At 45.9% G+C, this 13594-nt stretch overlaps 1 protein-coding gene across 4 annotated transcripts in view; it reads right to left on the bottom strand.

Moving 5' to 3' along the window:
- fbn1 (fibrillin 1) overlaps positions 1-13594 on the bottom strand; it is a 43182-nt gene that overhangs the window by 22637 nt on the left and 6951 nt on the right. For all 4 annotated transcript variants that reach the window (XM_057025749.1, XM_057025750.1, XM_057025748.1 and 1 more), the window contains 20 exons: positions 9945-10142; positions 9137-9262; positions 8541-8666; positions 7561-7713; positions 7149-7475; positions 6537-6683; positions 6327-6446; positions 6119-6244; positions 4950-5072; positions 3934-4056; positions 3220-3372; positions 2807-2860; positions 2532-2657; positions 2321-2446; positions 2125-2244; positions 1753-1890; positions 1616-1666; positions 1397-1522; positions 1096-1323; positions 896-1021 (listed from right to left, as the gene is read on the bottom strand). In XM_057025749.1, the coding sequence (XP_056881729.1) occupies positions 896-1021; positions 1096-1323; positions 1397-1522; positions 1616-1666; positions 1753-1890; positions 2125-2244; positions 2321-2446; positions 2532-2657; positions 2807-2860; positions 3220-3372; positions 3934-4056; positions 4950-5072; positions 6119-6244; positions 6327-6446; positions 6537-6683; positions 7149-7475; positions 7561-7713; positions 8541-8666; positions 9137-9262; positions 9945-10142 (2817 nt within the window). The remainder of the gene's footprint in view (positions 1-895; positions 1022-1095; positions 1324-1396; positions 1523-1615; positions 1667-1752; positions 1891-2124; positions 2245-2320; positions 2447-2531; positions 2658-2806; positions 2861-3219; positions 3373-3933; positions 4057-4949; positions 5073-6118; positions 6245-6326; positions 6447-6536; positions 6684-7148; positions 7476-7560; positions 7714-8540; positions 8667-9136; positions 9263-9944; positions 10143-13594) is intronic.

Below are 13594 nucleotides of genomic sequence, written 5' to 3'. Positions count from 1 at the left end.
TACTGATTGTAAAAAACAAATCAAAACAGTGACAAACGAAAGATTTCTACTTTAGTTGCAGGCATTGGAAACAGACAGCAGTAAACCAAAGTTATGCAATCAAAGAATTAACCCCAAAAATGTTTAACAAAAGGTTACTACACACAAAGAGACCATAAAGTGAGATTTAAAAGTAAATTTAAGACTTCAAGGGGATTCCAGAGAATAAAGAAGCCCTGATCCCTTTGGAATTAAATCAACATTTTGAAACACTTAAACATGCTGGGTTGAGGTCTCACTTGCTTTAAAAGGTCCCAAATTACATTTACCTACACGTGGAGTCTATAAATGATTTCAGAATAAAGCCCCAAACTTGGCATTTAAGCCTGAAATGGTGTCTTCACATTTCAAGAGGGCAATAATGTAGCTAACCAGGGCAATGGGAGCGGCTCCAACAAGTCCAAAGCAGCCAGACTCCCATTAGACCCAATGAAGTGAATGAAACCAAAGGATTTACATTACTGTAATTAGTGCTGGCAGAGAGATTGAAAAAGGGAAAAGGTCTGCACTTGTAAGAGTTTGAGCAGAGCAGAAAAATGATCCGAGCTGATGTTTTAGCTACTTTCAGTGCTCACATTACCACTTACCTGGTTTCACAGCAATATCGCTGATTGTAAAAGCTTATTCAGTTATACTTGTCATCAATTACGAAACTTGAAAAAACCTGATTTCAGATATTACCTGATGTTTAATTTACAATGATATAAAAGTGAGAAATGTCACTTGTGTAAGGACTAGAATACTGGCAAAGCTTTACTGGCAAAGTGGGGACATTTTTTGGACATGAGTGCATTTTCTGAATACATTTTATAATTTAATTCCAACCAACTCGATAAACAAAGTGAGTAGAACCCACCGGTGCAGTTTCTCTCATCAGCGTCCAGAGCATAGCCGTTGTCACAGCGACAGCGGAAACTGCCGATGGTGTTTCTGCACCTTCCGTTTGAGCAGAGAGTGTTTATCATCCTGCACTCGTTTATATCTGGGGAAAAAGATGGCAGATGAGAACCAGCAGCTAAAAGAGCCCCGACAGTCCCTGGCTGGTGGAGCCTGTACCTTTGAGGAAGGGTCTTCCGTTGAGGAAGTCGCCCCTGTGAGAGAAACCTGGGCCACGGGGGCAGAGCTGATCGTACGCAGGGGTGCCTCTCTCGGGGCATTCGTCACATTCAGGGCCCCAGGCCACGCCCACAGAGCAGCAGCAGGCGTCCACCCGGTGCCTCCCTGAGATGGGAGCGCCACAGCGCTCGTCCTCGTGAGTCATGTAACAGTGCTCCGTACGCAGATCTGCGAACAACAGGAGGCCAACGTTAGCGCCAACGTGCAGACAACGGGGATGTGTCATACAAACGGGGCGCACCGATGCACATCCGGCCGCTGACATCAACAGTCATTCCAGGAGGGCACTTGCAGAAGAAGGAGCCCAGCGTGTTGATGCATTCGCCGTTGATGCACACTCCGGGGAAGACTTGGCACTCATCGACGTCTGGAATCAGCGGCAAAGAGGGTGTGCGACATTACTGCGGTGACGGGTTGTTTCGGACTTACAGGACCTTCGTGACATCAGGGAGGACCTTACCTTCACAGAGGTTCCCGCGGACTCTGGCGTAGCCTTTACTACAGATGGGATCTGAAATGGCAGCACATGCGACGCTGAGTTTACCCGCCGGGGTGGGAGTGGCTGCAACAGCAGGTGGAGCACAATAATCACCTCACCTTTTTCACATTTGCTACAGGGGCTGTTCCAGGCTTCCCCAAGTGTTGCACAGCAGTGTGACTTCAACGTGGCCCCGTTGATGTTGACCTCGCAGCGGTTATTGATAATCTTTAGCCAGCAGGTGCTCTTGGTTGTCTCTGCATTTTGGAGTGAGACACTCAGTTGAGTCACATGGAAGACCGAATAAACACGTGGCTCGGTCCGGAATCACACTTTAAATCAAATAATTCACTCTCTCAAGTTGAAATTATAAACTCTAATGCCAAAGTAGGACCTTTTTTGTGGTTGTAACTCAAATTTACTTGAATTAATAAAACTTTAGCCAATAAACATAATTATATGTGAGTAAAAACAGGTAAATTCTGGTTCACCTATACACTCCAGGCCAGAGTTGTCCAGAGAACTGCCCATAGAACACAAACACACAAAGGACCCTTGGCTGTTCCTGCAGTCTCCATTGATACAGGGGTTTGAGAGACACTCGTCCACATCTGTTGAGACCAAACCAAACAATTTGTGGGTCTGAGATGGCAGCCGTGGACGTGTGCAGAAGAAGCAGCCACCCACCCTCGCAGACGTCCGTCTTTGGATTGAAGGTGTATCCTTTGGGGCACTGGCAGGTGAAGCTGCCCGGTGTGTTCCTGCACAGACCGTTCTCGCACAGCTGCCTGTTTATCAGGCACTCGTCCATATCTGAGGAGCAACACAAACACAGCAACATGCTGAAGGGATTTTCATTTTCATTTTCAAAGAGCAGGTTGAAGAGCGGCCCCCCCACCAATGCAGCTTTTGCCCGACAGCTCCACCTCATAGCCTTCGTTGCAGGTGCATTTGTACGTCCTCAGCATGTTCTCACACACGCCGTTCTGGCAGATTTCGGGGTCGAGGGCGCACTCGTTGATATCTGTGAGGGCCAAGAAGAGCCTGCTAAACATCACGCCAGAAGAGAAGGGCCCCGAGCAATAACATCATTTCATTGAGAGGACTTTGTTTGGTCGTTGTCTGCTTTGTTTAATAGCAACCAAACACAGATGAAGAGCTGCCGTTCTTTACCTCTTCCGTCGCCGGTTGTGCCGATATTGTTGGGGCAAAGAGCGAGGAACTCAGCTGCAGGAAAATACGACAAAAAGGGAATAAGAGCATTCACCAAACTCCGACTTCTCAAAGCTGACATGTAAGAGCGTGCAATTATGCATTTGCGCACTTTTTCATTAAGCCAAACAAATGTTTTCCCGAATGCGGAGCACCTCTGGAGTCTGTTGATATGGAAATAAACAGGACTAATGAAAAGTGACTTTTGAATGAGCGTGTTGGTGTGTTTGGATATGTGTGACTGTCTCTCTAACAATGACTTTCTTTGTTTAATGACACAGCATTGGCTTCTTCTAGCTGCTGTGTCAGTGCATGTAACTGTGACAGAAGTGTTTTCAATTAAAGGTCTACGTGTGTGACTTAAATATACATACCGGAATTTTGCGGCGGGCACGGTTGGCAGGGTTCTCCGTAGGCATACTCTGTGCTGGCACAGCAGCACTCGGACTTGGTCACCGCTCCAAATAAAGGCCTAACGCACTGCCCTCGCTTGTAACCACCGTAACAGGAGCTGCGCATGTGAGTGTCTGTTTTGGACAAAAGCAGAGGAGGCTGATATGAGAAGACCAGATGAGACGTTGGAGAAAAGGCATGTGACAGTGCGAAAGATGACTAAGTTCCACAGCGACAGTCAACAACAGCACTGTCAAAACAAAAGGCCGTTCTTTGGGCATATTAGCCGGGGATTTGAAACATTCTCATGAGCTGATATCATCCGAGGAACAACATTTTAAGAGTTGGAGCAGCAGCCGTTCAATACACAAAGAGTTGTTATTCGTGGAGGCATGGGGATGTTGAAAATAAAAGCTGAAACAGATGGATTTCCACAGGATAATCCATCCATCAGCGCCGATGGCGCATCAGAAGCTGAATGTTGAGGTTGAAGCAGCTGTCCTAGACTCCTCTCTCTTCGTGTGCATGGTTGGGGAGAGGATCCTGCGTTGACCATCTGGACTGCGGAGTGTCAGTATGTCAGTATGTCGACCGTCATATAGTAGGAATTGTGATTCCTGATTCGGTTTGTATGTGAACCATTTTGTCATTATTGGGGGAGTTCCTCAGCATTGCTCTACAAACCACTCACTCACCGACACAGACGCGTCCGTCCAGACCCACCGCCATCCCGGCCATGCACTCACAGCGGAATGAACCCTCGGTGTTGATGCAGCGACCATTCATGCACATTCCAGGGGTCTCGCATTCGTCGATGTCTGCGGCAGAGACAGAGTGACATCATTTCTTCATGATAATCCTCTTCACACATCTAATGTCGAGAGGCAAGAATCTATGAAAGTAAACCAATTTCCTGCCGAAGCCGCACTTATTAAAATCCTCGAGTACTTAATTCATTAAAAAATTGCAGCTGCACAGTTGATGTCAGCTAAGAAAACATTCTTTTTCTTCCCCTGCATTACATCAGTGTATTACAATAATTATCTTAATGAGCATAAACATTGATATGGAATGGACTAGTGTGTGTGTGTGTAGGGCAGACAAGGACTATGATGAAGCCCCGGGGCCCCTGGAGACCACACATTTCATTGACTGTATCCAGCACCCCACACACAGCCTGCTCTCTCATTTATTTACTCTGCAGTGATTTAAACAGATCGGCGTTTCTGAGGTCTAATGTCTGCGTCTAAGCCATACGGGATGGGTCCTGGTCCTGGCCAAAAATTATGTTTCATTATACATTCAATGATATAAATCCTGTCTGAAATTGCATTTATGGCTCCACAAACGACCTCGTTAGTCCCTGATGGATGAGTCACGTTTTGAAGTTTGCGTCAGTGGTTCAACCCAACGCCTGATGTGACATGCTTATTCCAGTTTCATTTCAGGAAGGCCCTCTGTCTCCATCTCCAACAGGCAGGCCCCCGAATATGTACATTTCCAGCTGGGATGCTGAGGGATTTTTCCCAGGAATTGAAGGGCTTTTTTCTGGCTTGTGTGCTCAGACTTGTATAAACTAACAACCAAAATGAGGATAAGCTACTTTCCATTGCAGCCCAAAATAGAGGTCAAGCAGAAAAATGTAGAAAAAAAAGCACTGAGGTATTGGAGCTATGAATTAATTAATGTTTGTTCCTTCTGAAAAACTCACCTACACACATGCGTCCACTGCTGTCCAGCAGGAAACCAGGTTTACAGATGCATTTGAAGCTGCCATCTTCGTTGATACACAGTCCATTAAGGCACATGTTCCTGATCAGACACTCATCCTGGTCTGGAGGTTCAAGGGGAACATTTGTCAGATGATGAAATGCAGTTTAAGTTGACCCTGCGCTGAAGGAACCACAATTTAACTCACCTCATTTGCTTTCTGCTACACTGCCATTTAACAAGCACTGCACATTGGCAAGAACTTGGTGCATTCAAGGACACATACACTTTACGGAATTGGTATTTTGCTGCCAAACCATTGCTTGGTAGGCTGTCAGAAAATGTTGGACGAACATGCTTTCAAGCAGTTTTATTTTGGATCTGTGAGCTTGAACAGAGAACCAATACAGTTCGTCTAAATGTGATAGCCTAGATACACTAGATCAGTTATTATCTTATCAAAAAAGGCCACACCCATAATCCAACAAGAATAACATGAAGAAACAGGTAATCTCATCGTGTCATTTGCCCCGCAGCATTGGCAGATGTATTTAATGGATGCTAGGTCTTTCTGGAGAAATGGATTTGTCCCCATTAAGCTTTGTGGTGCCAGAGTGGCTTCCAAGAAGGTGAAGGAGTTGACAAGATGCAACTTCCTTGAGAAAACCTGGTTAATCTGATTCTGGCAGCTATACAGCGATGCTTTTTAGATGCACCCTGGGTGTTATTTATTTCAAACCTTATTACTGCATTATTGTTTAGAAAGGTACTCAAGTTTTCAATAATAATTTATTCCTAAATCTTTAAATATTTACTGTCAATTAGCCTTATTAATTCTGCAGGCATTTAGACTCTCAAATCCAGCCAAATTTAATGGAAACAAATCGATGCTTTCAAGGTAAAAAGTAAATATTAATGATGCCGGTTCCGTTTAAAAATGAATGATTACAATATTAAATCTAAATATTTGTATTGAAGCAGCTGAGACACACAAAACCACCAGCAATACCATTAAAAATGTTGTCTAATGCTAAAGCTTCCAGCCGGCAGCATTAAATCACTGCTACAACAGATGAAGGGACTATACAAACATTACACGCACTCTGCTCGCTGGAGAAGGCTACCAGCTTTTTACTTATGAATACCATTAAAGTAGATATCTTGACAAACCTTGACAGTTCTTCCCATCTGACGATATCTCAAATCCAGCATTGCAGACACAATGGAAGCTGCCTTCGGTGTTTAGACAGCGGCCATTGTTGCAGATGCGACCGTTGGCGACACACTCATCCAGATCTGCCAGAGACAAACAGACAGAATGTAAACAAATACATTCCCTTAGTGTGTGTGGGTGTGTGTGTGTGTGTGGGTGTGAAACCTCGACACTCTGTCCTGGTTGCAGTGCTCTGGAATCCAGCAGGACACTGGCAGATGTAGGACCCTGGGGTGTTCACACACTCTCCATGTGCGCATGGATTTCTTTCACATTCATCATCATCTGGAAAGAAAACAAAAAAAAGAGCTCGGACACGTTCAACTGCCTCATGTGCCTCCAGTTAAGTACTCACAAAAAAAACCCAGAACTAACCAAAGCACTCTCCTCTTCCATTCAGCCTGTATCCCATGTTGCACTCGCAGCGATATCCGATCCCCCCAGACATGGGGATACACCTGCCATTCAGACAGAGGTTGCGGTAGGCCTGGCACATGTTGGTGATGTTCTGCATAAAGGGACCTGTGCAGAATAAACAGCACAATATAAGGATTGTTTATTGTTGTTTTCTTTTCTCTTGGAATGAGACGTTTGGTCAATAAGATGTAGTATGTTCATACTCAAAACAGTATAGGGAAAAACAAGATCTCAAATAGCTGCAAAAATAGGCCACACGCAACATTTGCTCTGTTTAAAGGCTTGGCGATTCCCACCAAAAGTTGAATAAACTCTGCCAATCCCCTTTGGAAAATAATTCAGGAAATGTTATTGGACATTTTGGCATGTGGTTAATGTGCCATGTTAATGCCTGGCCTGCAAACAATGGCTGAATGTTTTCTTTTTCGATATTTTCAGTGAACGCTGTAAATGATTAGGCAGATGAAACAAGTAGCTCTGCAGCGGCACCCTGATCAGCTTTCTGTTAGCAGATCAAGGTGTTGCTGATTCAAGATGTGGACTTTTCACAGGCAGAGGGCAGAAACACACCTGGAGGAGGCTGGAAAGGTAGTTGTCCTGGATACTGTCCTGGATACTGTCCTGGATACTGTCCTGGGTATTGTCCTGGAATCTGGCCAGGAATTTGACCGGGGATCTGGCCTGGGATCTGGCCCGGGACCTGGCCCGGGACCTGGCCCGGGATGGGAATTTGACCAGGAATGACTCCAGGCACCTGTCCTGGGACCACCCCAGGAGTCTGACCAGGATACTGCACCGGGTAAATTCCCGGTAGTTCGGGGCCCCCTGGGACACGACCAGGTATCAGGACTCCACCGTTTCCATCTGGAAACTGGATGCAAAGTTTCTGGTACTCCTCTAAAATGTGGACATGAAAGAAAAAAACAATGTTAGTTCTCAGTTTAGACATAAAAACACATTTTTAACCACACCAGACCCCCACCTGTTCCAGGGATGGGGCACATCTCTGGCGTCGATCCATCAGCCCAGCAGCGCCCACTGTCGCAGCAGCACAGCTTTTTGCTCATCAGCTGTGAGTTTTGATTGGCGCAGCGGCCGTTCAGCACACTAGTGTAGCAGTACCCGCTACGGCCATCTGAGAAAGGACACGAAAACAACCCAGCGTGAAGAGAGAGAAGAACCATGCTGGTCTGAATATGGCATGCTGAGCAAAATGACAGGGGCAAAATCGCAAAGCTAGAGTTACTTCAGATTTTTCCTTCATTTGGACAGCGGGCTGCTTCCTCTACGCGAGAGCTGTTCCAGAATCTCGCAGTCTCAGGAACCCTGCGCCAGCATGACTAATAGTCACGTTCCATATATATATATATATATATATATATATATGATATCTGGTTTCACCACCAGACATTCTAAAGTGTTCACATGAGAACCTGACAGGCTGCACTGGTGATTGGCTGACGGAGATGTCAGGAAAAGGAAACATGGGGAAAAAAACATTTTGGCGCAGCAGCTTTGAGGAGAAAACATTCCTTGCTTTAAAACAACCTCTCCTTTGGGAGATGTTATGGCTTGTGTACGAGTGTGTGAATTGAAGTAGCTTTATACATCTGTTCTGAGTCTAATAACGCCGACATTGGGATCTCTGTGAAGTACTTTCTGTGTAAAATGTGTGTTTTCTCACTTCTCACGAGTCTCTGCCTGCTGCAATCGACAGAGAGTTAAGGGTCTAGTATACTGACCTAAATACTATCAGCTGGAACACTTGACACATTTCAGATTTCTCAACTCTCAGGGTGAGGCGAAAGGGGGAGCAACCAAAGTGGGATGGAAAAAATAAGAAAACAAGGGTGGTTCTTCATTTGCAGTTTCTTTTCTCCTTTTCTCCTCCTAATTAGGGAATGAGAAACCAGAGACGGCACGTGGACAAACATCCACGCTGGACGGCCCTTGTACACTCACCTATACACCTGGATCCATCCAAAGAGGTGAAATATCCCTGAGGACACTTGCAGAAGTAGCTGCCAATAGTGTTGGAGCACTCGCCCACGGAGCACAGACCCGGCACATTGGAGCACTCGTCCAGGTCTGCGCAGGAGAAGACTAATGAAGTCATGCCTCAAAACATTTCAAGTGCTCAGTGTTTATGCAAGTCGAGGAAAAGGATTAAAACGAATTCAAATGATGTAACTGGAGTCGTTTTTAACAATAATGCTAAGTTGTTGTTGGAAGATACTGGATCCTGGGCCGTCTGTGGCTGCAGAGCTTTTTTAAAATGTCCTTTACATAGTCCAGACGTTTTCCGGCAATTATTCCTGATCATAAAATAGCACATATTTTATCCTCCAAAAAAATCCCACAGTCTGATTTACTAGGCCTGGAAATTGTCACATTGGTTCTTTAAGGACCCTATAATTTATCACTAATTGTGTCTTTTTACTAGAAGAATTATTTTCAAGATGGTAAGCAAGAGTTGCCATTGTAATCAACTCTACTGAGGTTTTTTAAACATTCAGCCCTAAAGTATAAAACATGATGCCTTCAGGCTGGATTCTTACCGTCACATTTCTGTGAGAGCTCGTTGAACTTGTGCCCAGCGGGGCATTTACATTCAAAGGATCCCACGGTGTTGATACAGTTTCCACCTTGACAAATGCCGGGTATGGCTTGGCACTCATCCACATCTGTGCAGAGAAGACAAACACAGGAAGGAGGCAAACAGGTTTGTCTAATGTACAAAACCGAATCAGTGCAGCGTACTTTAAAAATAACACAAAACTGGCATGCGTGTGTGTGTGTGTGTGTGTGAATGGTTAAAAATCCAGACAGCCTGATGTCAAACTGTGATTTTTTTGGCATAAGTTCAATTTTTTTTAAAGAATTTCAAAAGCTGTATAAAGTGTTAATTCCTCCAAGAGTCAGTAAGCAGAGGCTGTCTGCGGAGTTCTGCATGTTCTTCAGGCTCCTGGCTCAGCACCTGCGTCCCCTGCAGAGGTTCTGATGTTGTTGGGTCTGGAGCAGGCAGGCTGAGAGCCGCCTTTACCAGAAATGCACGCTCCCACGTGGCACCGCCATTGACCCGTGTTACTGACTCTGACAGTACCGCCACAGCAGGTGTCTGCGGGCATTCCATACACAAGCGGGAGGCACTGCCACCCACCACAGTTTAACCCAATTAGAAGTAATTCTCCGGGAAGAGCATGATGGGTAGAGATGAGGGGATGTTGGAGGCAAACACGGCGAAATAAGGGGTTAAAACAGAGAAGACAGAAGGAGGACTTTTCACCAAAAAGGGAAAGGGGAGGAACAGTGACAGGAAGAGAAGCCAAAAACAGAAGAAAGTCAGAAGAAGGGAACAGACTTTACCTTGGCAGGCCCCAGTGCGGTGGTTTGGTATGAACCCTCTTCTGCAGGGATTAGGTTGAGCTGGGCACATCTCACAGGGGTGACCCCATGCCCGTCCCACCGTGGCACAGCACAGGGTCTTTGTGCACACGATGCCAGTGAGCTGGCCTTGACACATCTGGTTTTCCACGGAGGCAAAGCAGGGTCCGGTACGGTAGTCTGGAACGCAAAGAGTTCTCGTTTTTGTGGATAACTCTACTTAAGGTGCGCGGGCGAGTCGACAGCTAAACAGAACAAGAAAGTAAATCTGTGAAAGATCAATCCTAACAAACCTTTAAGAAAGGCAAAGCTGGAAAAACTCAACCCTGAAGCCGATTCTGTTGATGTCAAGCATACGCAAACACTCCAAGCAACCTTACACAGACTCTATGAGCCAATCACAGTACAGGATGTGCTGCAGCGCGAGGAGAGAATGTATGTCTGGTTCTGGCATTTTAATCCATCTGGCTCTGGGGTGGATCATACATGCATGCGAGGAGAGAGGAAGAGTGTTTGCAAGGCTCGAAAGCACAAGAATCCAAAACCTAAATTAATCATTATTAACAATTTATGCATTGTTGGTCAGAAAAGCATTCATTTGTCCAGAAATTGTTCCAGAAGAGGGCTGCATGTTTACGTCATCCTGAATATAGATTATATATACGGTAACCAATGCAGCTGCACGTTTTCAGGCTCTTCATATTTCATCTTATGCTAAAGTCACAACAATCAAATATCTTCTCATCGTCTACATTCAATATCCCCGAGAGCCAAAGCAAAAACATTCCTGAATTATTTTTTTTTTGCTAATTTTCTTTCAAAGGAAAAGCTAAAGCTAAGAATTTTCAGAGACCCTCAACTTTGGCAGCAGTCATCATCATCTGAGGCCGAGGGAGGGTGATTACCGGGCGTGTCCCTGGAGCTCATGAGGTGATTTCCACATGAGCTGCAGCAGCAGCAATTAAAACGTAAACCGTTTATGACACATATGAGCCCGAGATTGTGACGAAGGTATTTCCACTGAGATTCCTCCCCTCTCTCATTCCAAACTGGTTTAATCCAAATTCCCTTGATTACACCACTTTCATGTATCCATCACTCCGACCACTCTCATAACAACATTCCTTAGTTTCACACCTCCTAAGTTTCCACCTCCCCACGGACAGAACAAACTCACAGGACCTTATCAGATGAAGGAATGGAAGATGGCAAAGAGAGATAGGGACGGGGGGGAAAGACCGATGGTAAAAAACCGTCCCTCCCGAAAGAATCTGACTGCCGTCCAGCAGCAGAAATCATTTCCACATTTCACGAGAGACAACAGACTGCAAAAGGAAAAGAAAGGGCCCGGTTCCAGCAGTGCAGTCGTTTAAAACAAACGAGACATTGTGCATTTCCCGTGTGGACCGGGGCCCAGCCCAGACCATCACGTGCATCGGCGGCCTCCACGGACTTTCTGCCTCTGGCACCAGTTCTCTGTGAAACAGAACTGGGTCATCGCTCCTTCTCATTCTTACTCCCTCCTCTCAGACTAGACTGAACGTTTCTTCACTTGCCCCTCCCCTGAAGGCCCCATAACTAACTATACTGCTCATAAATTACATTTAAAAAATATGTTTTTGCTAAGATTCGAGCACAAGTGTGCAGGGTGAGGTACGGATGATTTGACACCCAAAGGGCAAATTCACATTTATCTCCCGAAGGCAGTTTTGTGCAGGCTCCCACTTTCAGGGGTGGGCTTTCAGACATGATTTGTCACATGGCAAATATGCTGAAAAGCAATTTGAGGCAAATATTCATCTTGCAAAAAAAAATACTGTGGTAACATTAAACCTTCAGCGCACTAGGAATGGACTCCATAATGGGAGTCGACCTTCTAAACTCCGCTGTTATCATTTTCACGAATATCAGCCATGTTGTTTAATACAGTCACGTCCTTCGGTGTCCTAGGGGTCCCTGAATTTAAGTGCATAAACAAACCCAGTGAATAAAATGGCAAGCTACTGTTTTTTGTCTCTTCAGTTGTAAAAGTGAGATTTTTGACCTCTTACTTTTACTACGTTTTCTTCTTCACAAATGTCTTGACTCATAGATAAGTATTAACGCCTTGCGATCCACTGCTGTGAATCATTTCCCACAGCCTGTCCTCTGTGCAGCAGAACCTAAGAAATCAGTCCAGACAACCTGCAGGGGGCGGGGCCATAGAAACACGTGGAATACTGGTGGACAGCAACATCCATTCATAGCGTTCCATTATTGGCGGTTCAGGGGTTCCTTCCATCTCCTACACTACTGAAGGGAGTTTTCTCCCCATATGTGCGTGGGCTGTCCCCGGGTGCTTTGATTTCCCCCCAAAATATCATGGTAACTTCCAGTCAGCGGCCCTTGACGCAACTTAATATCCAGATCTGGTCACCAGGTGCCACACGGCAGCTGCCCACTGCTCTGGCGCCGAGGCCAGATTTCCATCTCGGTGACCAGGAGGGGAAAAAAACACTGGAAGCTCTTGGTGGAATATTTCAAGCAGGCTTGAGGATGTTCAGAATCGTCAGTCAACCTCAGCAATGAACCAAGCACCAGCCAGTTTCCAGGTATCTGTCTGCTTTAAGCCATTACATCCACTAAAAAAAGCTAAGGAATGCGCCATTCATTGTAAACACAAGTACATGAGCTTGGGAATGTTTTCACATGCCGCCCGTATTAGCTGAAAACCGGCTGTAATGTCCTCGGGTTTACGTGTTATTACTGCTGGGCTGCCATATATAATTATCAGACAAAATACATGCCTACTGTATTAGCGGTGGAGGAGAAAGAGCAGAAAACACACAAATATCTCGCCTGAGATGAAGCAGATGTGGCGATGGAGGGCTTAACAATACAGCTGAGGTCAACTGGGAGAGGAAAAACAGCTGTAGGGTGAGAGTGGTGTCATTTCATCTGTCATCTTTTTGTCTCCCTGTGAACCACATACAGCTGGGGGATCCACCCATGTCTTGTACATCTGGGAGCAATCGCACGTGTTCCTACACAACATGCACTGGAACGCACGCGCCCGCCTGCTGCACGCACACACGATGCGCGCACGCACACACGATGCCTCATCTGCAGTCTAGCCAGAGATGATCTCAAAACAGAACGAAAAGGTCACTCCGGCTTTTCTTTGATCGCTCGTGGAAACACGTGCGCTTCTGTGGATGTTTGTGTCAACACGGTTCAGTTTGACCTTCTTTAGCTAACTGATTTCATGTCTGCGCGGAGGCTACTTTTGGAACACAATGGCAACTGGACTTCCTCGATGACCGAAAATGTGGACGAGCTTCCGTGGAAGCCTGAGGGGAAGTGGGTCAGAAGAGGCTGTTCTGGACAAAAGCTTGTACGTCTACACGCGTGGTCACGGTGCTACAAAACTGCTTTAAGGCCACGGATGTGTTCCTGGGGTCTAGGTGGGGCAAGTGTGTAACTTGCATTTGAGGCCAGTTATTCACCACTGTTCCCAAATGACCTCAATGGCGTCACACCTAAACCTTGACTTAATTGCCGTGCGGCTAAATGATTCCTCAGCACGAGCCCTGCGTGCAGTCAGCTGTGGAGAAGCTGGGTCCCATCAACCCCGCATTCCAGGCCAAATCACA

This window comes from Takifugu flavidus, chromosome 2 (assembly GCF_003711565.1).
Source record: "Takifugu flavidus isolate HTHZ2018 chromosome 2, ASM371156v2, whole genome shotgun sequence".
Classification (NCBI taxonomy): Eukaryota; Metazoa; Chordata; class Actinopteri; order Tetraodontiformes; family Tetraodontidae; genus Takifugu; species Takifugu flavidus.
Note: the sequence above shows the minus strand (reverse complement) of the source record. Positions and strands in the feature narration are given on the sequence as shown.